General features: G+C 35.5%; 1 protein-coding gene across 2 annotated transcripts in view; it reads right to left on the bottom strand.

The window, feature by feature from the left end:
* The window catches only part of LOC120428131 (uncharacterized), a 481,672-nt gene that overhangs the window by 154,052 nt on the left and 302,139 nt on the right, over window positions 1-25,481 (bottom strand). For both annotated transcript variants that reach the window (XM_052708221.1, XM_052708222.1), the window contains exon 2: window positions 21,894-24,327. In XM_052708221.1, the coding sequence (XP_052564181.1) occupies window positions 21,894-24,125 (2,232 nt within the window). In that variant the 5' untranslated portion in view covers window positions 24,126-24,327. The remainder of the gene's footprint in view (window positions 1-21,893; window positions 24,328-25,481) is intronic.

Here is a 25,481-nt window from a genome sequence, read left to right as displayed (position 1 = left end):
ACGAGTTCAGAATCCACATTCGATCTTAATATAAGCTAATGGCACATGTTTCACATCCCTCGAAATCCATATCGCTCCACTGACAAACCGGGGCCCAGGGTCGTCATCATCTCTGTATCTCTGGTTGGACTACATTGGGGAACCGTTACATGGGGGTCAGTTTGATATATTTTTAAAATTTGATTGAATTTTCAATGTTTTATTGATTTTTTTGTGTCTTTTTTCTTATTTTCATCTTTGAAAATATTTCTAAAAATTCCATCCAAATCGTATCGTACGGTTCTCATTTCACTTGAAATCGTTTATATGGGGTGTGTTGGAACAAGACTATGATTTGATATTGGGCTGGGCCTTCGGGTGACGGCTTTTCCCCACTCACATCATGCGACCAGTGTGTGTCTGTCCCTTAAGGACGACTTTCCGACGACCACAGACCATGTGGCGTGCCCCGCTGAGGCCCCAACTTGAAGGGAGTGGAGGGCACTGCTGGGGCTGGCGCAGATGAAATGTAATAAAATCTCTCCTCTCCGCTCTGCTTCGTGTGGGCCTTGTCAAATAAAATATTTATGTAATTTATTTCAAAAGAGGCCACATGCCGTCATCGTCCTCTGCTTTCTTTACTCTGTCCACGTGACGCCGTATAGTGCCGTATAGAGACACGTGCTACGGCTCATGGAGTGCGGTATGTTGGAGGTTTAGTATTTTTTCTGTTCGTTCAAAGTTACTCTTTACTCTTTACTCTTTACTCTTTACTCTTTACTCTTTACTCTTTACTCTTTACTCTTTACTCTTTACTCTTTACTCTTTACTCTTTACTCTTTACTCTTTACTCTTTACTCTTTACTCTTTACTCTTTACTCTTTACTCTTTACTCTTTACTCTTTACTCTTTACTCTTTACTCTTTACTCTTTACTCTTTACTCTTTACTCTTTACTCTTTACTCTTTACACTTTACTCTTTACTCTTTACTCTTTACTCTTTACTCTTTACTCTTTACTCTTTACTCTTTACTCTTTACTCTTTACTCTTTACTCTTTACTCTTTACTCTTTACTCTTTACTCTTTACTCTATACTCTTTACTCTTTACTCTTTACTCTTTACTCTCATTACTCTTTACTCTTTACTCTTTACTCTTTACTCTTTACTCTTTACTCTTTCCTCTTTACTCTTTACTCTTTACTCTTTACTCTTTACTCTTTACTCTTTACTCTTTACTCTTTACTCTTTACTCTTTACTCTTTACTCTTTACTCTTTACTCTTTACTCTTTACTCTTTACTCTTTACTCTTTACTCTTTACTCTTTACTCTTTACTCTTTACTCTTTACTCTTTACTCTTTACTCTTTACTCTTTACTCTTTACTCTTTACTCTTTACTCTTTACTCTTTACTCTTTACTCTTTACTCTTTACTCTTTACTCTTTACTCTTTTCTCTCGCTCTTCTATGTACATAAAAAGCAAAAACTGCTCAATCGAAGAGAAAAGCAAAAACTGCTCAAACGAAGAGAATAGCAAAATTCACAATATTCATCTTTTACTCTTAACTACTTCTTCTTTAAATTGATTCAACACGTCACCTCTTCTGTTTTGCTCGTCTCATCTTTTTTTCTCCTTAATTTTTCTTACATGTGTTCTTCTTTTTTTTCTATTCTATAAATTTTTTATAGACATTTTTGTTCTCCTACTCTTCTGGTCATCTGATCTTGACACTCTTTTATTTTTTAATAATTTTCTTAAAAGTTTTTTAATCTTGTCCTATACTGTTCAACTTTTCTTCATTTCAATTGTTCTATTTATCATCTTTTTCTTTTCTTTGGTGTACTTCTTCTTGTGAACCTGTTGAGCTGATTTCTCTATCTTTATTTCTAAAATATACTTATGATCTTTTACCTTTCTATTTATTTTCTTTCACTTATTCTCTTTCTTTTCTGAGCAGTTTTTCAATCATTTCTATTGCTCTATATTTTTTAATTTTTTCTTCTTCATTTCTTTTATATACTTTTTCTTGACAACCTTTCTCATCTTTTTTCTATAAATCTATTTTTCTAAGTTTTTAGTTTTCTTGTTTTCCATTCGACTTAATTTTGATTCTTTTTCTCTATTTCTTAATCTACTTTTGCTCTTCAACCATTCAGGTCATCGTTTTTTTTACTTCTGCTCTTTCTCTTGCTCTTGATAAGGAAATCAGTTTTTGAATCCTTCTAAACAACTTTTTTTATTGACTGTTCAAGCTTTTCTTCTCTCTATTGCACTATGTATCCTCTTTTTTCTTCTATCTCATATCTTCTTGTCGTCCTCACCTCATCTATTTTACTAATGATGTATCTTTCTTAGTTGTTACTCTTCTTTTTTTCTATTCTGCTTAACTTTTCTTCTTTTTTCTACCCTCCTGATCATCTGCCTCTCTTTCACTATGTCTCTTCCTCAGAAGTTTTTCAACCTTTTTATCTGCCCTTTTTTACATTTCTTATGTTTTATTTATTCCCTTTTCTTTTCGTTTATATACTTCTGCTTTTCAACCTTATTTTCCTAATAAACAATCATTCTTAATGTTTACTCTCTTTTTTTACTAAATTCTTATTCTTCTGCTCTCTTTCTAAAATCTACTTTTGTTCTTTTGTCCTTCTAGTCATCAGTTTTTTTTTAACTCTTTTTCTTACTTTTCTGATCTTGCTTCACTCTTCTAATCTTCACTTTTAATAATCTTTTCTAATTGTCTTTTTACTTTTTTGAACATCAACTTTGCAACTTAATTTCTTTATTTTACCTAACTTATCATCTTCTTTTATACTTTACATACACCATTTATACTCTTCTTTTGAAATACAATCGCTGTTCACTGCTCAAACTTTCTTCTTGTCTCTTACTATCCTTTTACTATCGTTAGCTTCATCGCTTAATTCTTTTTTTTCTATTATTCCTCCTTTTTTGTACTCTTCTACTCTTTACTTTGCGAAACATTAACGTTTCTACTCTCCTTGTGTTCTACTCATCTGATTATCCTCTCCTTCTTGTGCTTCTATTTGGCTGCTTTTGAAGCATTTTTCTTATGATTCTTATAATTCTTCTTATGTTCTGTGCTGCTTTTTCCCTTCAATTTTATAAACAAGTTGAGACAAATTTAAAGCCATTTTTGATTTTGATTTTATGTAAAAATTTCAATTCAGTGAGGATTGTTTTTTTTGCAGAAAAAACATTTCAGCAAAAAAAATTATTAAAAATTGAAAGATTGTAAAAATATAAAATTTAAAATGCTAAAAATAATCAAAAATAACGAACACTAGAACAAATAATTTGATTTGATTTAAATACCTAATAGTAACAAACTAATCAATTAAAATCCAAACAAAAAAAACTACAAAAATAAAAAAAAATAATAAAGACTTTAAAAATACATCAAAAAAAAATCAAATTATTCGCTCTACAGCATTGCCTTGGCGTTCTCGATTGCGAGATTCCTACTCGAAACTATGTGTCCGAAGGCTTGATTGTTGAGGCAATTGCAAACCTCTTTTTACACCTAAGCTTCCATCCACCCCGGGATTCGAACTGACGACCTTTGGATTGAGAGTCCAACTACCTACCAGCGACTCCACCGAGGCAGGACCCAGGGAGACGACTCCTACACCTGGACTGAGCTAACGACCTAACCTCTAGGTTAGACCGGGGCCAACATTTACTTCCCTGTCCGACGGAAGGCGTGATCAGACAAATCTCGTCTCAAAATTTGCCACCGGGACCTTCTGGGATCAAACCCAGGCCGACTGGGTGAGAGGCAACCACGCTTACCCCTACACCACGGTCCCGGCTCCTTAAAAATACATAAAAAAAACAAAAAACTAAAATAACTTAACAAAAATAAAAACAAAAGCTATGAAATCTATAAAAAAAACTAGAAATTTAACTTCTAGAATCTAAACATACAAAAATAAAACTAACCAAAAAAATATGAAAAAACTGAAAAGTCTAAAAAAAACTTAAAAAAAAAATAAAAAAAGACTAGAAAAAAACTAAATAACTAAAAAAACTAAAAGAAAACTAAAAACTCAAAAACTAAAAAATTTAGCACAAAAAAATACTAAAAAACTAAAAAAAAATTAAAAACAGAAAAAAATAAAACTTAAAAACTAAAAAAAACTAAAAATCTAAAAAACATAAAAAATTATGTACTTAAAAAAATAAAATACTTAAGAACTAAAAACCTGAAAAACTAAAAAACTGAAAAAAAACATTTCAATGAAAAAGTTGTTAAATCTATACTGTTTCATTTCTCTTTTTGTATATTTTTTCATATGTTTTAATTGCGCTTGTTTGCTATCTTTTAAATTCTATTTGCTTTTTTTCTTTATTTAAATTGTTGTTTTTTGATCAATATTTTTTTGTTTTAGTCTTCTTTATCCACTCTATTAACTCTCTAATTTTACTATTTTTTCTACCCGTCTTAATTTTTTTTGTATTACTGTCTTCTACCAATAAACCTTTTTCATAAAATAAACCAGAACTATTTTTACTCAATTTATTTGCTCTCTGCTCTTAACATAATTTTTTAATCATTCTATTTTTTTGGATTTGAGCCTATTGATCATTTCCGACGATTACACTAAAATCAACAAGTTTGCGTAAACTTTCCACCCTTTCAATTCCTAAAAATTAAACCAGCTGGCAAACGCACCAAAAGCTCCGCTTTCAATTGCCCCAGTTCCAGCTTTTTTTCGCCAACCCTCGCAGGTAAATGATGTACGACCAGGGTCTGGTTCCTGTCAGCACCAGATGGTGACCGGTGAATCCGTTTGAATATCCCGAATCGAGCCAGAGTGCCGCATGACAAGTGACATTATTTATTCGAAATTCGAGTGAGCTTGCGAGTGTGAGTTTGTGTGTGTGTGTGCGCGCGAATGGAAATCGAAACTATTTCCGGCTGTTTTCAGCTCAGTGCGAGAACTGCAACCGGGATTATTGAATTCAGACGAATGAACCAGAACAAAAAGGAGTGGAATCGGGACAAGGGCTTTTTTCTTCTTTTTTTTTGTGTGCGCAAAGTGCAACTTTCAGATCAAATATAAACCGAGCGGTTCCGGGTATGAGAGTGGAACACAAAACGCAGAAACTGTGCAATTATGTTAGTTTGAAAAATGTCTAAAAATGAAAAATTGTTAAAATTTTCTTATTTTGAAATAAACTTGTGCTTTAAAAACTATTAAAATTTTGAATTAGTTTTTGAAAATTAAAAAAAACACGCTCAACTTCTCAGTTCGAACATTGATTCCCTTGAAAACTAGAGTTTTTTTTTCTCGTCAAATCACGAATGAACGAATTGCACGTGGAGAAAATTTATCTTAACCTAAGCCAAGTCCTGGGGCATCGTGAGTGAAACAGGGCAGCGGGTAGGATTGACCGAAATTCAATTCAATTTGTCCGATTTTTTCCTGGCGTTCGTCCCATTCATGGGTCTTGTGCAAGCAATCGCTGAACGATGAGATTTTTTTTCGTTTCTGAGAGAACAATGGAGCGAGTTTCGACGCAGACAAATTTTAATTTGGTGTACCGAATCAAACTTGTTCAATGCAATGCTGTTGGTAGTTTTTGAGAAGATTTGGTTTGTGAAAAGATCACTTCAATGCTGTTTGCTCTAACTGATACTTTTTTCGAATAGTAAGTACTTGAAAATACAGCTACAATTTTTTAATTATTATTCAAAATTTTGAATTTTTGGATTTTGCTAATTTGATTTGATTTAGCTTTGCTAAATTATTTAATTGTTCTTATTTGCTTTAAAATTTTGTGAATTCGAGGATTTTTTATTTTTTATGTAACTATTGGAGAGTGTCATTAAGAAGTATTCCTTTCAGATATTATAAAAAATGAATTTGCATCAACGCAATTTTCAACAGCTTCCCTTCTGCATCATTCACAGACACACGTTCTCACCCACCCACGTGCATATGCCAAAAATAAGCACACCATCTTCCGTTCCCAGATAGTCCAGGAAACGAGGCAACACGGCTGCTCGCTAATGACTTGACCCATTGTTCTTTCCCTTACTAGAATCGTGTGGCCGAAGATCACACAGTGGGGTTTAAGGTGCGAAAATCTTAAAAAAAAATAATTTAAAAAAGGAGAAATATGCAAACTGTACAAAATTGGTACACAAATGCACAAATGAACAAATGAATAAATGAACAAATGAACAAATGAACAAATGAACAAATGAACAAATGAACAAATGAACAAATGAACAAATGAACAAATGAACAAATGAACAAATGAACAAATGAACAAATGAACAAATGAACAAATGAACAAATGAACAAATGAACAAATGAACAAATGAACAAATGAACAAATGAACAAATGAACAAATGAACAAATGAACAAATGAACAAATGAACAAATGAACAAATGAACAAATGAACAAATGAACAAATGAACAAATGAACAAATGAACAAATGAACAAATGAACAAATGAACAAATGAACAAATGAACAAATGAACAAATGAACAAATGAACAAATGAACAAATGAACAAATGAACAAATGAAAAAATGAACAAATGAACAAATGAACAAATGAACAAATGAACAAATGAACAAATGAACAAATGAACAAATGAACAAATGAACAAATGAACAAATGAACAAATGAACAAATAAACAAATGAACAAATGAACAAATGAACAAATGAACAAATGAACAAATGAACAAATGAACAAATGAACAAATGAACAAATGAACAAATGAACAAATGAACAAATGAACAAATGAACAAATGAACAAAACTAAGAAACTAAGAAATTAAGAAACTAAGAAACTAAGAAACTAAGAAACTAAGAAACTAAGAAACTAAGAAACTAAGAAACTAAGAAACTAAGAAACTAAGAAACTAAGAAACTAAGAAACTAAGAAACTAAGAAACTAAGAAACTAAGAAACTAAGAAACTAAGAAACTAAGAAACTAAGAAACTAAGAAACTAAGAAACTAAGAAACTAAGAAACTAAGAAACTAAGAAACTAAGAAACTAAGAAACTAAGAAACTAAGAAACTAAGAAACTAAGAAACTAAGAAACTAAGAAACTAAGAAACTAAGAAACTAAGAAAAAAGTAACTTTTTTGGTAACATTTTAAACCCACCGTGCTCTCATACCACCAACCGGGGGTCCGCGAGCTTCTCGCGTAATCAAAAGGTGTTTTGCACTTCCGGGCCTTTTTGCACCGGAATCCTCGGTTCGCCGAAAATGTGGGCAACGATTTCCGTGGAAACCATTAGGAAGTAATGTTCTTGAAGATGGGGTAAAGCATGAGCGGGGTAGCGGACTTGCAATTAAAGGCATAACAAAAAAGAGATTTGTGGCGGCGTACATTTGCTGATGGTGGAAGAATGCGAAAAACTCTTAATTTTAATTGATATTGCCTGTGTGTAAACTATGGAGTGATCGCGGGCGTGGGCGGAATATTATTAGCTCTGAAGAGTGCGGTTGTAATGAAGAGTGTTGATTGCTGTTGAGAATTAATTGGGTTTGCGCTGAACGAAAATTTGGAAGTGTGAGTTGTTGCCAAACGAAAGTTTTTTAATTAGGTTTGAAAATATTTATTGAGTCGAATAATTGTTTAATGTTTAATGTTTAATGTTTAATGTTTAATGTTTAATGTTTAATGTTTAATGTTTAATGTTTAATGTTTAATGTTTAATGTTTAATGTTTAATGTTTAATGTTTAATGTTTAATGTTTAATGTTTAATGTTTAATGTTTAATGTTTAATGTTTAATGTTTAATGTTTAATGTTTAATGTTTAATGTTTAATGTTTAATGTTTAATGCTTAATGTTTAATGTTTAATGTTTAATGTTTAATGTTTAATGTTTAATGTTTAATGTTTAATGTTTAATGTTTAATGTTTAATGTTTAATGTTTAATGTTTAATGTTTAATGTTTAATGTTTAATGTTTAATGTTTAATGTTTAATGTTTAATGTTTAATGTTTAATGTTTAATGTTTAATGTTTAATGTTTAATGTTTAATGTTTAATGTTTAATGTTTAATGTTTAATGTTTAATGTTTAATGTTTAATGTTTAATGTTTAATGTTTAATGTTTAATGTTTAATGTTTAATGTTTAATGTTTAATGTTTAATGTTTAATGTTTAATGTTTAATGTTTAATGTTTAATGTTTAATGTTTAATGCTTAATGTTTAATGTTTAATGTTTAATGTTTAATGTTTAATGTTTAATGTTTAATGTTTAATGTTTAATGTTTAATGTTTAATGTTTAATGTTTAATGTTTAATGTTTAATGTTTAATGTTTAATGTTTAATGTTTAATGTTTAATGTTTAATGTTTAATGTTTAATGTTTAATGTTTAATGTTTAATGTTTAATGTTTAATGTTTAATGTTTAATGTTTAATGTTTAATGTTTAATGTTTAATGTTTAATGTTTAATGTTTAATGTTTAATGTTTAATGTTTAATGTTTAATGTTTAATGTTTAATGTTTAATGTTTAATGTTTAATGTTTAATGTTTAATGTTTAATGTTTAATGTTTAATGTTTAATGTTTAATGTTTAATGTTTAATGTTTAATGTTTAATGTTTAATGTTTAATGTTTAATGTTTAATGTTTAATGTTTAATGTTTAATGTTTAATGTTTAATGTTTAATGTTTAATGTTTAATGTTTAATGTTTAATGTTTAATGTTTAATGTTTAATGTTTAATGTTTAATGTTTAATGTTTAATGTTTAATGTTTAATGTTTAATGTTTAATGTTTAATGTTTAATGTTTAATGTTTAATGTTTAATGTTTAATGTTTAATGTTTAATGTTTAATGTTTAATGTTTAATGTTTAATGTTTAATGTTTAATGTTTAATGTTTAATGTTTAATGTTTAATGTTTAATGTTTAATGTTTAATGTTTAATGTTTAATGTTTAATGTTTAATGTTTAATGTTTAATGTTAAATGTTTAATGTTTAATGTTTAATGTTTAATGTTTAATGTTTAATGTTTAATGTTTAATGTTTAATGTTTAATGTTTAATGTTTAATGTTTAATGTTTAATGTTTAATGTTTAATGTTTAATGTTTAATGTTTAATGTTTAATGTTTAATGTTTAATGTTTAATGTTTAATGTTTAATGTCTAATGTTTAATGTTTAATGTTTAATGTTTAATGTTTAATGTTTAATGTTTAATGTTTAATGTTTAATGTTTAATGATTAATGATTCCAACTTAGATTAGTAGAGTAATACATTTCAATCCGTTCCAGGAACAAATTTCGGTAAAGTCATCGTATGCAAGTTATTTGCATTTTCCCTTACTGTCGCGATTGTTCTTTCAAGTGACATTATGTCACGAAAGCGGTACAAAAATCCTGCGGCAAACAATAACCACCATCGTGTTGCTCCATTCATGATGCACGTGTACAGAAATGGTGTTCTCCGAAATGAAAAATACTTTAGATGCTCTTGAGGTGAAATGCATCTAGAGAGCACGATTTGTATAAGTAGGGTAAATTTGAAATAAAAAATGATTTTTTTTTTGTTTTTTTGTAACTTACTTTCGAAAGTTTAAAAAAATATTTAAAAATATTTATTAAAAATCCCCCCACCCCCCTTGGAATTTCTGTGCAAACTTTCAACCGCTGAAAAGTCACTGCATTGTGAATTGCGATGGTGGAAAAATCACAGATGGAAAATACCACAGGCTGCCACGGCAAGCATCAACAATTTAACGGATGAATCAACCGACACAAAACGGTGCCAGTTTGCTGCAGCAGTAAGTCCTCTTTTATTCATAACGCAAACAATTTGAGCTATTATTTGAGAATTTATTTGTGGAGGCGTTGGCTGGTGAAGACATTGAGGATCGATTATAATGAAATAATTATCAGATGGAAATAAACGAAAAATGTGGGCAAATTTAATGTCAGTTTTAAGAAATGTGAAAAATCGAAATAATTGAAAAGAACCCGATTTGCAATGAAATTCAATTTAAATTCAAATTTAATTGGAAAATGGTTGGCTTGTTCAATTTAAAAATTTTAAAAAATATCAAACCACTAAAATATGCCATCAAATCTAAATTAAATGCTCATCATTTCGCAGGCTGCACCCAGCAACCTTCACATCTAAACATCTATAACCGTTGCTCACTTTTCCGGGTGTTTTTCTCCCACTTGAAAGAGATAAAAAGTGGCGTGAATGCAAGTGAAAAAAAAGCATAATCCTGCGCGGAAAATCTCATGGCCTCATTTTGAAATGAGAGGTGCAAAGAACCACTCGAACAAAATGCACTTCAAGAAGTGCATTGGGATGAATGGCTGCAAAGAACAAGAGTGTGACGACTGAGAGGTGCGCAAAATGCGCTTATGTTGCACACTTTTAGCTTTGAAATAAGGTGCTGTTCATGTTAATGCGCAATTTGATAAAAGATCAAGGAAAAATAGAAAATGCGAACATTGAAACTTCACTTTTTGTTGTCAGGATTTCTTAGACGAATAAATGAAATCGACGCCAACATTTCAAAAGACATTATGTACATTTTGACACTTTCTGGATTATTGCTTATTCTGAAAGTACTCCTAATAAGCTACCTCTCCACCAAAAATGAGCAAAAGTTACTTCAGTAAAGTCTGTTTAATCATGATTTTAAATAAAGTAACATAAACAAAATCTCTGCCATCAGCAGTCTCTGTTCATATAGCCCTGTCAACCTGTCAAACAAAAGACTACATGAACCTCGTGACGGAAAAAAAAGCAACATGAACAAAGCCCCATGTACATTCGGCGAAGAAAACCGAATCATAACAAAGCGTCCTCCTCAATACCAGTAGGGTGATATAAACGTTGGTGATTTCAAAAGAAGTTATGTTTGTTTTTCTCAAATAAAATTACGGAAATAATGTTTTATTGAATTTGGATGATCAAGTATCAATAAAAGCATCGTTTTTCATCGTTTGTTATTATTAGAACATCTTATTTTGCTTTTATATTAAAATGGGAATTGAAAATGTATGCTCAACATTCAAATGCGGTTTTCTCAAAACGCATGGTTTGTACATGACGGAATCGACGTAACACCTTATTATGTGGCCCTCTTAAACCTTGCGGTTTCGTCAACGGATCCACAGGCGTGTATCGTTCTTTTTGCGACAAGACTCCGCCTCCCGGGTCTCCTAAGTGTGAAGGTATGGCACGGGGAGAGGGCACCGAAAACCTATATTTACACTTAGAATTTATTTGCGTCCGCCTCGATATTCGAACCGGTGACCTCTGGATTGTGAGTCCAGTGCGCGGTCCGATTGATCCACACAGGCAGACAGGCAGGTTTGTACATGATGCTTTTTGAAATGTTGGCGTCGAAATGTGTTAAAAAACGGGTTAAATAACGTAATTTTTTTTCAAATGTTATTTTAGGCATTGCATTGACTCATTTTGCCAAACTAATTTTTTTTATCCAACTAGACGATGAATGTATGACTTGATTTTTTTACCAGAGAAGTTTTTTTTTATTTTCATGAAAGAATAAAAAATAAAGAGAAGATTTGATCAAATATCAAATAGCTTTAATATTTGGCAATACCAAGATGGTCATTCTCAAAAACTAATACCTTTGAGGCAACAACAACTTCTTGTTGAGTATTCTCTTGCTTACAATATTTTTATAACAAATTTATATGTGGAAAGCAGCAGTTTTTATTTCGTAAGATTTCATCTTTGAAGGTGTCTAAAAATAGCGTTGACATAAACTATAAACTCAGAAATGTTTATCGAAGAAAAGGGCTGTTTCGTCAAACTGTGCAGTTTTTATTTCCCTTACCTTTGGCCAAAGTGAAGAAAGTGTGAAAAAATATAAAAATAAAATAAAAAAAGTTAATGACTTGCCTAAGTTTTAACACTTTCGTGAAATAGTGTTGTAAAATGAATAAATAAATAAATAAATGAAAATGAAGCTGTTTTTAAAATGTTTAGATTAAAAATCCAAAACATGAAGAAAACACAGTTAGCGTATTTTTTTAAAAATAATATTTTTCATAATTTTTCGAAAAAAAATCAAACATCCTATTAGTTTTAATTTTTGGCAGTAGTAAAATGGCAATTTTCGAATGCTTATAACTTTGCGGGAACCAACAATTCTTATTTAGTACTTTCTCGTTTACAATATTTTTATAAAATATGTGGAAAACAACAATTTTTGTTTCTGAGATTTCATCTTTTAAGGTGTCTTAAAACAGTTTGTAGGCAGTCGTTGGCAAAAACAATAAACTCAGAAATTTTTATCAAAGTAATGGGTTGATCCATCGAATTGTGCAGTTTTTATATATGTATATTGCAAATATTTTTCAAAATTTATGTCCCATACCTCAGACTAAAGTTTTGAGGGATGTGCAAAAAAATAAAAATTAATTAAATGACTTAAAGTGTTGTTAAATGAATGAATAAATGAATTAATGAAAATTTATTCAAAGTTGTTTCAAAATTATAAGATTTATCAAAATTATTCTGTTTCACAAATTACAATAAAACTCACAGGTGTTGGTGGTTGAAGTTGATATTTCAAAAAATGATAAAGAATCTATCAAAAATACTGCTTAAATTACAAATGGCTTTGAAGACCTTTTGAAAACTAACCCAAGAAAATCTGACTTTCTCTATATGTTCGCAATTTTAGAGAAAAAGTCAGTTTTTTGCCGTTTTCGTCATTTTCCGTTTTTGGGCGCGGCGCATCGAAAAACCCAGTATTTATTTTCAAAAAATCGTGTTTCGGAGTAACTTCACTAATAAACGTTTTGTAAAATTTAACGAGGAATCTGTAAAGATATATTCAGACATAAGCACTTTGATCCTGAGACCTTCAAAATAGCATTATAAGTTTTCATTTGACCTTTTCAAAAGTTAGGCTAGATATTTGAAACTTTTAGCTATTTTTCCTTAAAAGTCTATCTAATAAACGAAAGGGTAAAGGGACAGCTAAAACCGGTTGAAATAGTGGGAAGTTATGATTTTTTTGAAAAAGGCGTTTTTTGGCGAAAATCGACGAAAATTGCCATTTTTTGGACCATCCACACGGTGTAGATCACCCTAATGGCCAAACAAAAAGAATACGGGTCTTTTTTTTTGGCCAGGAAATCCACAGAAAAAAATTGAGCCCGATCGGTAAACTTTTTTTTCGAATCATGCTGATTTCTTGGGGAGTTTCTGTATAGCTAATAAATCAAAGAAAATTGCCAGAATACACACAAACACGATAAAAGAGTGTCTGCACGAGACTTGAACTACATATATGCAAACACTCAATCACCATTTCTGGTTTGATTTATACCTCGGACCCAAAACTGCTGCTGCTGACCCATTCAGTTATTCACAGCTTCCAGGAAGGGACGCCCTCTAACCTTCCATCACGAATTTCTGTCACCTCAACTGAATTGAATTCGACCTCATAAACGTCAACCCACAAGCAGCAGCAGCAGCAGCAGTCTGCTCTGCCAAATCGTCCTTTCTCGCTCAAGACCCGAGTAGGAAATTTAATTTGATTTTTCCAATTTTCACCCTGGACCCGATTTTATGGTGTCAATTGTACGAAACAAGAAGAGGACGGTGGAACACCTTCATCGATGGGACCTTTTGCGTTCAATAAATTTCCGGCCAGTTCAATCGCAGAACTTTTGTCAAGCCAGCAAGCGGGGGCAGCACACAAAAAGGAAGGGAAGCGCAATAAAAGCCATCGAATTTGCCGGAAATATCCCGACCCCCTGTGCATGATTGGTGCGAGTGGGCTTTGATTGGGTGAATTGGTAATAAAAAAGGTGGTGGGAAATTTGTGGCCTCAATTTGTGTTGGAACAAGAATTGAGACTCTTAAAAGTTAAATATTTTCAATTCGGGAGAATGTACCAGAATGACGTGCAATTTGCCTTTTTGCCTTCCTCACTGAGGAAAGGCTGTAAAATCAGCCGGAAAATGAACTTTTCAATTTTAACTCCTATACCCACCTTCATTAAAACTTATCGACTCAGAATCAAATTCTGAACAAATGTCTGTGCGTGTGTGTGGATGTTGATCATAAATATGCACTTGATTTTCTCGGCTTTGGCTTAATAAAATTTGGTCCGGATGTGGTCCACTCGGTTCACTTTCAGGTCCTACAGCTTGGTATTGAAAATTGTACAGTTTCATTTAGTCGTTCAAAAGTAATGATAAAAAAGCTATTTAGACGACTACAAAAAGGGTGATTTACACACAAACATAACCTCAAATGTCCGGGTCTGATCGCCAAGAAAAGCCGTGTAGAGGAATGCCATTTTCTTCTGTATGCTTTAGGCAAAAAGTCTACAGGTAGTTAGTTTTTGTTTTTGTATTCATAACTTATTTTTATTAGGACCTCTTAGGTGCTGCGATCACGTTAGAGAGGTGGTTGGAATCCAGTGTTGCGATTTTAAGCGCTCATCCGCTCATGAGCGAGCATTTTTCGCTCATTCGTAAGGAGGAGTAGTGCTACGTGAGCTGTCTCACGGGGGTCTAGCTCATTTCCCCGAAAGCCATTTCCCCGAATATCGTTTCCCCTAATCGGCCATTTTCCCGAATGCCATTTTCCCGAAGTGACACTTACGCCAATTGCCGTTTATTTAAATTTAAATATTCATATCCCCTAATCATCATTTTCGCTAAAGCCTTTTCCATGACTAACAGTTATTTTCTTTCTCAATTTTACCGAACAAATAGCTTTTTGGGTATGCTGTTGATTAAATGTTGTAAATTGGGTAGTAAAGTTCTGTGTCACTTTTTATGAACAACGGTAAAAAAACAAAATTAAAAACCATTTCTGATAACTTTTTTTTCATTTTTATGCAAATAAAAAGTTATTGACAAGACAACATTTTTTCGATGGATCAACTATGGTCCCCTTGGAACGAGCTGTCACGAGAAGCTTTTATGGCAAGAAGGGCCGTGAAGTGATTTTTTAAAAATTGAATTAAAAATCCATTTTAAATCCTTTGCGGTCGTTCAAAGGGTCATTGTACTTAGAAATATAAGCCTTATCGTTGTGAACAATAATTAGCATTAGCATTAGCAATAAAGGTTGCACAATTCCGGATGGCTGCACAACGCTTATCTTGCTGTTTAACTGTAATTAAACTAATGATAGCACTAGACTCTCATCCGGTTACAATATTCCAACACGGGAGATACCATGTTTTCCTCTTTAGATGAGCGTGTAATACTATCCAGTAAGATAAGGGGCTCCTGGCCGGTACGTCACCTAGTGGTATAGATGTTTGTAGGGAGGTTTTGGACTCAATGTTAATAAATAGAACGTTTGTTTTTTTAACACCACCACCACCACCACCAAAACCATACCATCCCCACAAAAAGCCATACTAGATTTTAATACAAATACATTACAAAACTAACACAACAATAAAACCATCTTCCTGGCCCAGCTGCCCACACGATACTGACGAGCAATAATATTAATTACCACAATGACGCCCCACTGCATGCATGACTTGAACATGAACACGAACATAGCTCAAAGAGAACACCTCAAACCTCCACCTTCCCATCACCACTGCTTGCACGATACCCCTTATCGTTGTGAACAATAAATATCACAAATTATAGCGGAATTAAAAGGAACAACTCGTCTCTTTGTATTCATAGTAAAGCATTCTGCTAAAACGCTCAACCAAACCACAACAAATTTAAGCTTAATTTTAGGACCCAACTACAGTCCAGACTCGATTATCCGAAGTTTCGATTATCCGAAGTTCGATTATCCGAAGGTTTGTATGGGACTTCGAATAATCGAATCAAAAACAAAATTTTGTTTTCGTTTTTTTTCTTTTTCTTGTTTTAAACATCAAATTTGAGTTCTACAACCCCAATTTAGTCAAATTTGAATAGTTGATTGCCTATTAAATAATAAAATGCTTTTTTTCAATATTTCAACACCGCCATATTGGCCTTGGATTTAAAAGTTCTAAATCACTTTAACGTAGTATAAATACATACGCTCGACAATAAAAAATAGGCATATCAAATTTTTTTTTCGTGATTCGATTATCCGAAGTGAAATTTTTCCGAAGCCTTCGGATAATCAAGTCTGGACTGTACTATTTGCAAGGAAATTTGTCTTTTTTCGAATTTTGTCAAAGAACCCAAAAATCGGACAAATAGGTACATAAGGCTGGTTCAAATTTTATTTAAAGTTTTTGTTGATTATACTTTTCGCCAAATCCCAAACCAGCAATGTGAATTAAATGATCAGTGTGTACGGGGTTCTGTACTACGAAAATCGCAGGGTATGTTTTTTGAATCATAAAAAATAACAAAACTTCTATTGCATTATTATTATCATGTCTATAAGAAAAAAGTATTTGTTTTGAGAATATATGTATAAAAAAGGTCTGTAACAATATTCATTGTATTTGAATTTGTATTGAATCCCCCCTAAAATGTTACGTCTGTTCTGAATGAAGCCAAAAAGAAAGTTGATCATTCAAGGCCAATGCGAACCTTTAAATATGTTGTTTGATGTGATAAAAATTGTCATCATTTTTTTCTTTTAAAATGCCATGCCATGCGCGCGCTCCGGTGCACCGGGCATTTCCGCTTGACCGCGTTCGGGGAAATGGCATTCAGGGAAATGGCATTCAGGGAAATTACTATTCAGGGATATGACTAATCGGGTAAGTGGCATTCGGGATTGTGGCCCATTCGGGAAAATGGCATTCGGGGATGTGGACGATTAGGGGAAATGGGAAATTCGGGTAAATGGAATTCGGGGAAATGACTTTTAGGGGAAGTGTCTTTTCGGGGAAGTGTCTTTTCGGGAAGTGGCATTCGGGGAAATGTCCCTTCGGTAATATGGGTTTCGGGGAAATGTCGTAGATTGATTTTTCCTTTGGGTGAATGAATAGCTGTTTCAGCAAAAATCACTAGAAACCCGAATCTCTTTTGTTAACCAGCTCACATGGTCGGGCAAGCTCATGATTACCACATCGCAAATAAAATTCAAACACAAGTCACGAAATTCAGGTTTAGCTCACTCCAAAAAATAAAAGAACCCGCCGTTAAAACTTTTGACGAATTTGCTCCGCAATGCTCCGTCATTTTGGAGCCGGAACGAAAAAAAAATAGAAAACTTTTCCCTACAACTGCTTCCGGAAAACAAATTCTCACCCATTCGTCTGGTTTATTGTGTTTTCCTAGTTTTTTTTTGCTGCTGCTGCTACCGCTGGTCCTTCCACTGAGTTACGATAAAAACTTTTACCCATTCACGTTTCAGTAGCTTACGATGCAATAAATGGAACGGAAAGAACAATAAAAAAGTGCATTTTCATCTGACCGAAAGTTTTTCCCCACTCGCGGGTGAAATTCGTTGCTCTAAATTTCCCGCCCTCCACCCGTTTGGCGACCCCCCCTTCTACAACGCCCGAAGGTAGGAGTGCAAAGTGCCCTCATTGCTTACTTTTCGGTGGCTACGGTTTGGGTAATTAGCGTCATGCTCTCACTCACTCATCTGGCTATCTCCACTAGAGTTGTTGTATTTCTCCCAGTGGAACCCACCACCCTGACTGCCGGAAAACTAAGCAGGAGGAAATTTTCACGCCTCTCGAGGAAATCCATGACGCGCACCCTGGGAAAATGTTCACTTTTCCGGCTCGGATGCCAAGTTAAACATATAAACACTTTCAGCACCGGTATTGCTGAAAAGTTTGAAAACTCAAATTTAAAAAAAGATAAAGAAAATCCTTTTCTGCCGATTTTTTTGAGATTTAACAATTGAAAATGTAATTAAAAGTGATTGAAATCAACTTTTAATCAAACTTTAGTGCTTTTTAAAATATTTTGTCTGAGCACTACTAACCAATGCTGCTATGCTTCAACAAGGTACCATCGCGGTCATTACTGGCCACATTCCGTCATCCTTTGCGGACGGTGGTCCTCTTGTACCCCTTCGGGACGCCTTGTTTGCTAGCTACATGAGATCGCATCAGCAGGGGAGTTGTTCGCTAGAAATTCTGGACTCTGCTTGAAGTGTTTGCAAAAGTGTCCCAAAAAGCAGTTTATTTTCGGATACCTCATATCGAATTTCAAATCATTTCTGAACTCTTCATAATTAAAATTTTAAAGTTTACAAAAATTAGCCAACTTTGCGATCACTTGCAACTCCAGCCTTTTATCCCTTCACACATGCATCGCAATACGTTCTCCGAAAGCGGAAACCCGAATTTCGTCAAGCCCTAACGAGACCATGTTGTGCGGAATGGCATGTAGCGTGGGATTTGTGGCTCTGGGGAGGGAAAACCAAAAACATGGCTAAATTGTTCGTTTTTCACGGAAGCTCGGGAACGCAAAATACCAGTCAGTGCACAGAGGTCCGAGAGGCAACATTAGCCGGCATAAAAAAATCCTTCGAAGAAGCATTTTGAAGCTTATTTGTCAGAGAAACTTTTGTTCAGTAAAAATTACTTCTCTTGACAATCTTAATAGGCGTCATCTATAAAATATGTCACGCTAAAATCGGCCACGTGCGTCAAACGCGTTCTGACCGGAAATCCCTTTGGCCAATTGTCGCACTTACATCAATTTTCAGGCTGTGTCAAAGAATCACGACCAGATTGAAAATTCTATCATATGAAAAGTGATGAAAACGCACGGAGTTCTTTCGGTTTTTATCGAATATCTCAGGATCGAAATCGAATTTAAGGGATCTGTGAAGGTCAGAAGGTCTTCTTAACTCAATTTGGCCTAAAATGCACGTACGACAAGTTAGCACAACGGTGAAGATTTAATATTTTCTTTTTAAATTTTCTCATCATTTACATTCAATGTTAGTTCTTTGACCATACTTTAGTCAAACTTGACTGATTGGTTGATTACCTGTTTCGTTATCAAATGCATTTGGGTAATTCTCTACCAACTCACACGAAATCGGGAAAAGTGGGCCCGACCCCTCTTCGATTTGCGTGAAACTTTGTCCTAAGGTGTAACTTTTGTCCCTGGTCACGAATCCGAGGTCCGTTTTTTGATATCTCGTGACGGAGGGGCAGTACGACCCCTTCCATTTTTGAACATGCGAAAAAAGAGGTGTTTTTCAATAATTTGCAGCCAGATACGGTAATGAGATAGAAATTTGGTGTCAAAGGGACTTTTATGTAAATTAGACGCCCAATTTGATGACGTACTCAGAATTCCGAAAAAAACGTATTTTTCATCGAAAAAATCACTAAAAAAGTTTTAACAACTCTCCCATTTTCTGTTACTTAAATGTAGAAAATTTTGGAACATGTCATCACGGGTCCCCAACAGACCGATATTATAAAAAAAAACAAATTCCACCCAAACCAATGATTGGACATGGTTCCTGGGACCATCCTACACCTATGGGCCAAGTTTCAACATATTTGCCGGCAGAAATTTCGAATACAGTCAGTTTTAGTGTTTTGAGTAGAAATTAAGGGGAAATCGCATGTAAAATGCGTAGGAAAAGTTCAAAGTTTCAAAGTTTTAACTCCAAAACATTACTGGTCATGGTTTTAAATTGTACTAACATGTAGCAAAATGATATAAAAACGATTTACAGCACTGACTTAGCCGGATTAAGCCTAAGTCAAGTGACTTAAGTATATTATTTACAAGTTTATACCTTAATTTTAAAAAAAGTCCTACATCAAGAAATTTTAAGTCAAGGAAAACTAGATTGCACAAAAATAACTTAAAATAGGATGACTTTGAGCCAATAATAAAACATGAAACATTCTTGAAATTTGCCGATCTATTCGAACAAAAAATTTCAAAAATTTTAAATCAAGACTCACATTTCAAAAAGACCAAACATTCAATATTACGCCCTTTTGATATGTTAGTCTTGATTTAAAATTTTTGAAAATGTTTTTTTCGAAGAGATCGGAAAATTTCACGAATGTTTCATGTTTTGACATTGTAACGGACCATTAGTTGCTGAGATATCGACATTAGAAAATGGTGGGTTGTTTGGAAGAGACTTAGAAAACATCAATTTTCTTATTTTTAACCCTTTTCATGGCAATATCTCAGCAACTAAGGGTCGTATCAACAAAGTCCATATAAGCAAAATATAAAGAATTTTCTCCGCTTTTCAAAAATATTTTTTTCAAAAGTGGGCAGACATGGACACTACTTTTGAAAAATCAATAACTGCGACTATTTTGAAAAAAGTTACATAAAAATGGCTATAACTTGAAAACGATGAACTTTATAAAAATTTCACTATTGTACTTTTTGATTGCAAATTCAATTTTAAATCGTTAAATGAAGTTGAAAATTTTTTGAAAAAAATTGTATTGATTCAAAAAACCATAACTCGGTCAATGATTTTTTGCCCATTCTGGAAATTTCTGAAAAGTTGACATTTAATGTTCTCTAAAACATATAAAAAAATAAATAAATTAAAAACAGTGTTTTTTGCAAATCAAGTTTAAGTGACAAAAAGTGAAATTAAAAATCACAAAAAAAAATTACCGTGTATAATTTTTTTTCAGTGTATTCCATATCCATACCTACAATTTTGCCGAAGATACCAAATCGATCAAAAAATTCCTTCAAAAGATACAGATTGTTAAATTTTCATAAATCATTTTTGTATGGACAGCTGCCAAATTTGTATGGAATATTATATGGGCAAACTAATGATGCAAAATGGCTTCTTTGGGCGTACCTTAGGCACCAAAAAAGTTTTAGCTGGATTAAAAAATACAAAAATTAAAATTAAAGAAAAAAAGACTGATTCCGTAGAGAACTGCTCATACGGAATACATTCACATGTGCCTTGAGAACCTTCGCCGCAAATTTCAGGTAATTAGGTCTATTCAATCTTGAGATATCGTAGCACCCGTTAATCAACTCCGCATTACGAGGAAAACGTTCTTTAAGTTTGACAGATTACTTTGCGCATTTGGAAATTTCTAGAGCAACATTTGAAAAGGGCGCATAGAAATTTTGACAAATGGAACTATTTTGAAAATTACAAAACAATCGGTTATCATTTCTAGATTAAATATTAAAAACAACCTATCCGTCATGGGTTTCCTGTACAGAAAGGACCTTTTGAGAATTTAATTTATTTTTAACAAAATCTATTGTTTAACTTTTTGAGTGTTGTGAAAAAGTTACTGGTTATTTTGGAATTTGCAAAATTGTTCCAGCATTCAAAATGCTTATGCGTTCTTTCCTCGCGTTGCTTCAGGAGTTGTTTGCACATATAAATCTAGCATCTGTCCAAAATATGAGCACTTAAGGTCAACGGGAAGTGAGGCAAATCGAGACACAAATTTGTATGGTTCAAAAACGTCGAAAATCTTAAAAAGGCTTAATTTAGCCAAAATTCAATAAAATTTCAACATTTGAAATGCATTTTAAAGGTCTTAAAATGCAACAAAAAATGCGCTATTAGTCTCAAATGGTAGTCCCAGATGTCCTGTACAAGCTCCAGGTCGAATCGATTTGATACTTGCATGCAACACTGTTTTATTTTGTGTTTTTTTTTAATTTGCTTTTCTTTTTGATGAAATGAGTTTTCTCAAACAGTCAGTCGTGTAATTTAAATAGACTTTTCCCCAAAAAAAGTACATCCTTTTGTATGTAATTTTATTCCACTCAATTATCTTGCCCCAATGGACCATTGGACCACTTTATCCAATCTCTTCACTGCCAAAAAGGTCACCATCACCGTCCGTCGCGTCGATCAGCTCCAAAATGAAGTAATTTATGACCTTTGAGTTAGACACTGTTTGTACCTGCCCAGTGCACGTGTCCTCCTCCCTTCAAAAAGGTCATCCTCCCCAAATAAACCCCTAAACCCAAACCAAAAAAAAAAAAAAAATGTTGCGCAATTACACACATTCACACACTCACCATGATGGGCAGTTCCAGCTCATGCGTCTCGTTGCCGCGCCACACACTGGCCAGCTCCACCCCCGTCAGCTGCTGCTGGATGTCGCAGTCCAGGGTGTTAATTTTCTCCTGCAACCGGGACACTCGCTGCTGCTGCTGCTGATGGTGGTGCGCCGTAATGCCCGGTCTTGTAATTAAATTTTCACTTCCGGCCGTCAACGGCGTTGGGCGCGCCCGCTGGTCCTTGGACATGAGCTTTGAGGTGGCGGCGATGATGGCCGACGCGGCCGCCCCCAGGGTCTTGATCTTTTTCTGCTGGTCCTGGGGGTGGTGCGCGGGCCGGTTGACGGATGTGTTTTCGGGGGTGGGGTTTTGGGTTGTGTGGTGGTCTTCGCGGGGGATGAAGTTGGTTTGGAGGAGCTTCTTCTTGATGTCGGAGGACGGGGGTTCTGGGCGTCGGATTGGGATTCGGGTTGGTGGGGTCTTTTTGGTGGTTGACGTTGTTGAGAGGGTCTTTGCGGTTAGGATGTCCTTTTCGGAGACGACTGCGGTTGGCTTTTTGGCCGGTCGGTGGTGGTCCGAGTCGTTCATGACTTGGTGGTGGAGTTCGCTGTACAGTTCCTTGCTGTTGTAGAACTTTGTGGTCGAGAACTCGGGCTTGTCCTTCTTGTCGGCGGGGTTGTGACCGCTGCTGGGGTCGGTGTTGAACTTGGTGTTGGCGAAGTCAATCTTTTTCAGCGGGGCGCCGCCGGTTGCGGAGTTGAAGATGTTGATTTTGGACGTGGTCGGATCGTTTTTCTTCACACGCCGTGGGATAAAAAGGCTGCCAAAGTTGTCCTTGACGATGTCACTGCCACTGACGGGCACAGCCTCGTCGGTTGTTGTGGTTTCGGCCTGGGCTCCGGTTGTTCCGGCCAGGGGCGATGGCGTTGGTGGAGCCTGTGTCGAGAGCAGCTGCTGCGAGGAGGAAAATGTCACCGAAGAAATGGCAATCGTGATAACTTCATCGTCCTTTGGCTTGGCCACCGCCGGCGCTTCCTCGTGCGTGAACTCCACGTCCTCGTCGAAAGTTTTGAAATTCTCCTCAATTCTGCTAATTACTTCGTCGTTTTCTTCCAACTTTTCCGTTATGTTGTCTGTGGCCGCCACCGATTTACCCTCGTCACTGGTGGAAGTCTCCGAGGTATCATCAATTAATTCGATCTCAATCTTGGTGGTTGAGATGTCCCCCTCTCCCTTCTTTCCCTCCTCATCGTAGCTGTCTGTTTTGCTGTCAATTACGGGCAAAACATCCGACGGCTTCATGATGGTCGCCTCGAACAGGTTAGCACTTTCTTCGTTTCGCAGGATGGCCTTCTCCCGTAGCAGCTTTTCCTCCATGTCCTCTTCCCGGGGTTCCATCGCCGGCTTAAAGTCCTCCAACTTTGAAGGATAAAAGTCATCAATATTGATCTTGGCCGGATACACCGACTTTGGCGCTCCCAAATCCGCCGGCATCATCAAACTCTCCCCATCAGTCTCGTGTAGACCATTATCAAACTCATCGGTAGTAATTTCCGCAATCTTGATCCGATACAACCCGTTCTTCTTCTCCACCCGAATCTCATTGTGCTGATCCTGATCCTCACCGGACTCATCCACGACCTTCTCCTGCGAGATCTTCGTATTAACAGTCACCGACGCCTGTGACACTTCCACGTGACTCTGTTCAGTGCTGCCAGCGGTACTACTCACTACAGTAGAGCCAACCTCCTCAGTCGTACTCGCCACACCAACCGTCGTAGAACTCACCTCCACAGTCGTCGAACTCTGCGTCGTCACCGTCCCATTGTCGGACCCCGTCACATTCACCAGCACCGCCGGCTCATCCTCGGACCGCTCCGTCCCGGTTCCAACCTCCACCGTAAACGACCTTATCCCGAAGCTGATCACCGGCGTCTCACTCTCAACCTCCACCACTTCCTCCTTCTTCACATCCACAAAACTGGCAACACTGCTGCCACTAACGTCCAAATCCGTCGTCACCGTGGAACCTTCCTCGACGACCTCCGTCGTAACCAACGAATCCACCCCACTACCCTCCTGTAGCCCAGTGTCGGCCGTGGCCACCGTCAGCAAGCTGTCCACTTCCGTCGAAGACGGTGGGCTGTCCTCGGTTCCGGCCGCCTCGGACGATGGTGGGGGCAGCTCGGTTGAAGTGACGGCGGTGGCCACCGCGAGGGCCACTAGCAGCGCTAGTCGGAATCGAGGCATGACGCAACCCCGGGGGTGAGCACGTGCTCACAAACGAACTCTAATTAGGATTCCTGGGGTGTGTTTTGTGCGCCGGTTGCCACGTGGAAAATGATGACTGTTTTTGATTTGAGCTATTTTTCGGCGCAATGAATCGAATTCTACGCCGCTGTTGGCGGTCTGCTTTTCTGGTTCAAAGGTCAACGATTTTTCCAGTGGGTTTCTGTGGACGGAAAGGAGGAAAGTGGAAATTGATTAGCTTACTTTGAAGTGTTCTAGAGATAAGTTATTTCTTGAAGTTTATGTTCTTCGACTCAAACCAAAAATAAAATAAGGATAAACTAGTCTCAATTAGGTGACTTTGTCAATAATAAACATACACAATCCATAAAGCTATTTTGTTCTTGTTATTTTTTTTTGTGTTTTGTGTTTTGTGTTTTATGTTTTGTGTTTTGTGTTTTGTTTTTTTGTTTTTTTGTTTTTTTTTTGTTTTTTTTGTATTTTTTTTTGTTTGGAGCATAAGATCATCCAAATAGCCACATTCTGTAAACAATTTCTCTTGCAAATATTTACCATACAAAAGGGCACCTAAGGGGCTTCCTTATTTACTTGGGACGCATAACAACATGGGCACCTTTGCCCTAAATCACACTCTGATTGCAGTTAAGCCCACCCCCTCCACCTCCACATATTTGTCACATACACACCTGCTTGCAACAGCCAGCGCACCCGACACTGTGTGCACCCCCTTAATAGCAAATCAAAAATTGAAATCAAATTAGAACAAACTCTCCGGGGAGCAATTCTTATAAAATATGAAAGGAAATGTTTATCCTTTGCCTGGGTTGGCTCGGAAAACCAACCAACCCCGGGAAAAGGCTCCTGCCGAGGGGCCCAACGATGTTCACCTTGCTTGCTTGCAATGCCACACCACCACTTTGCCAGGATTTGTTGGTGGCTGAGAGAGTGGGCCAAAGTTTGGCTTGGTGAGCTTTTGCTATGCCTGTGTATGTGTGTATTTGTGTGTGTGGTTAGTGTGCACTGTGGAAAATGAAGAGCTCACACACCTCGCGAGGGCAATAAATTTAATAAATGTTGCTTATTTATTCTCATAAAAAGTTCGTGCAACAGCAGCACCGACATCGACACTGGTGGCAGGGGGCAGGTTCAAGATAACCTTGCAAAGAGCTCTTCGGCAGGAAGCAGCAGGGAATGGAGCAGGGAAGCGTCTTCTTATAAGTGGAGAGCTTTGGCGGAGAGCTTGGGGTGGATCTTGGAATTTTTCGGAGATTATTTGTAGCCTACCCATGCAAGGGCCAAAGAGTAAAGCGTCGCTTCAAGTACCGTTTTCTCAATTCTGTTTGTCATGTTTTGAGG

The sequence above is a fragment of the Culex pipiens genome, chromosome 2, assembly GCF_016801865.2.
Source record: "Culex pipiens pallens isolate TS chromosome 2, TS_CPP_V2, whole genome shotgun sequence".
Taxonomy (NCBI): Eukaryota; Metazoa; Arthropoda; class Insecta; order Diptera; family Culicidae; genus Culex; species Culex pipiens.
Note: the sequence above shows the minus strand (reverse complement) of the source record. Positions and strands in the feature narration are given on the sequence as shown.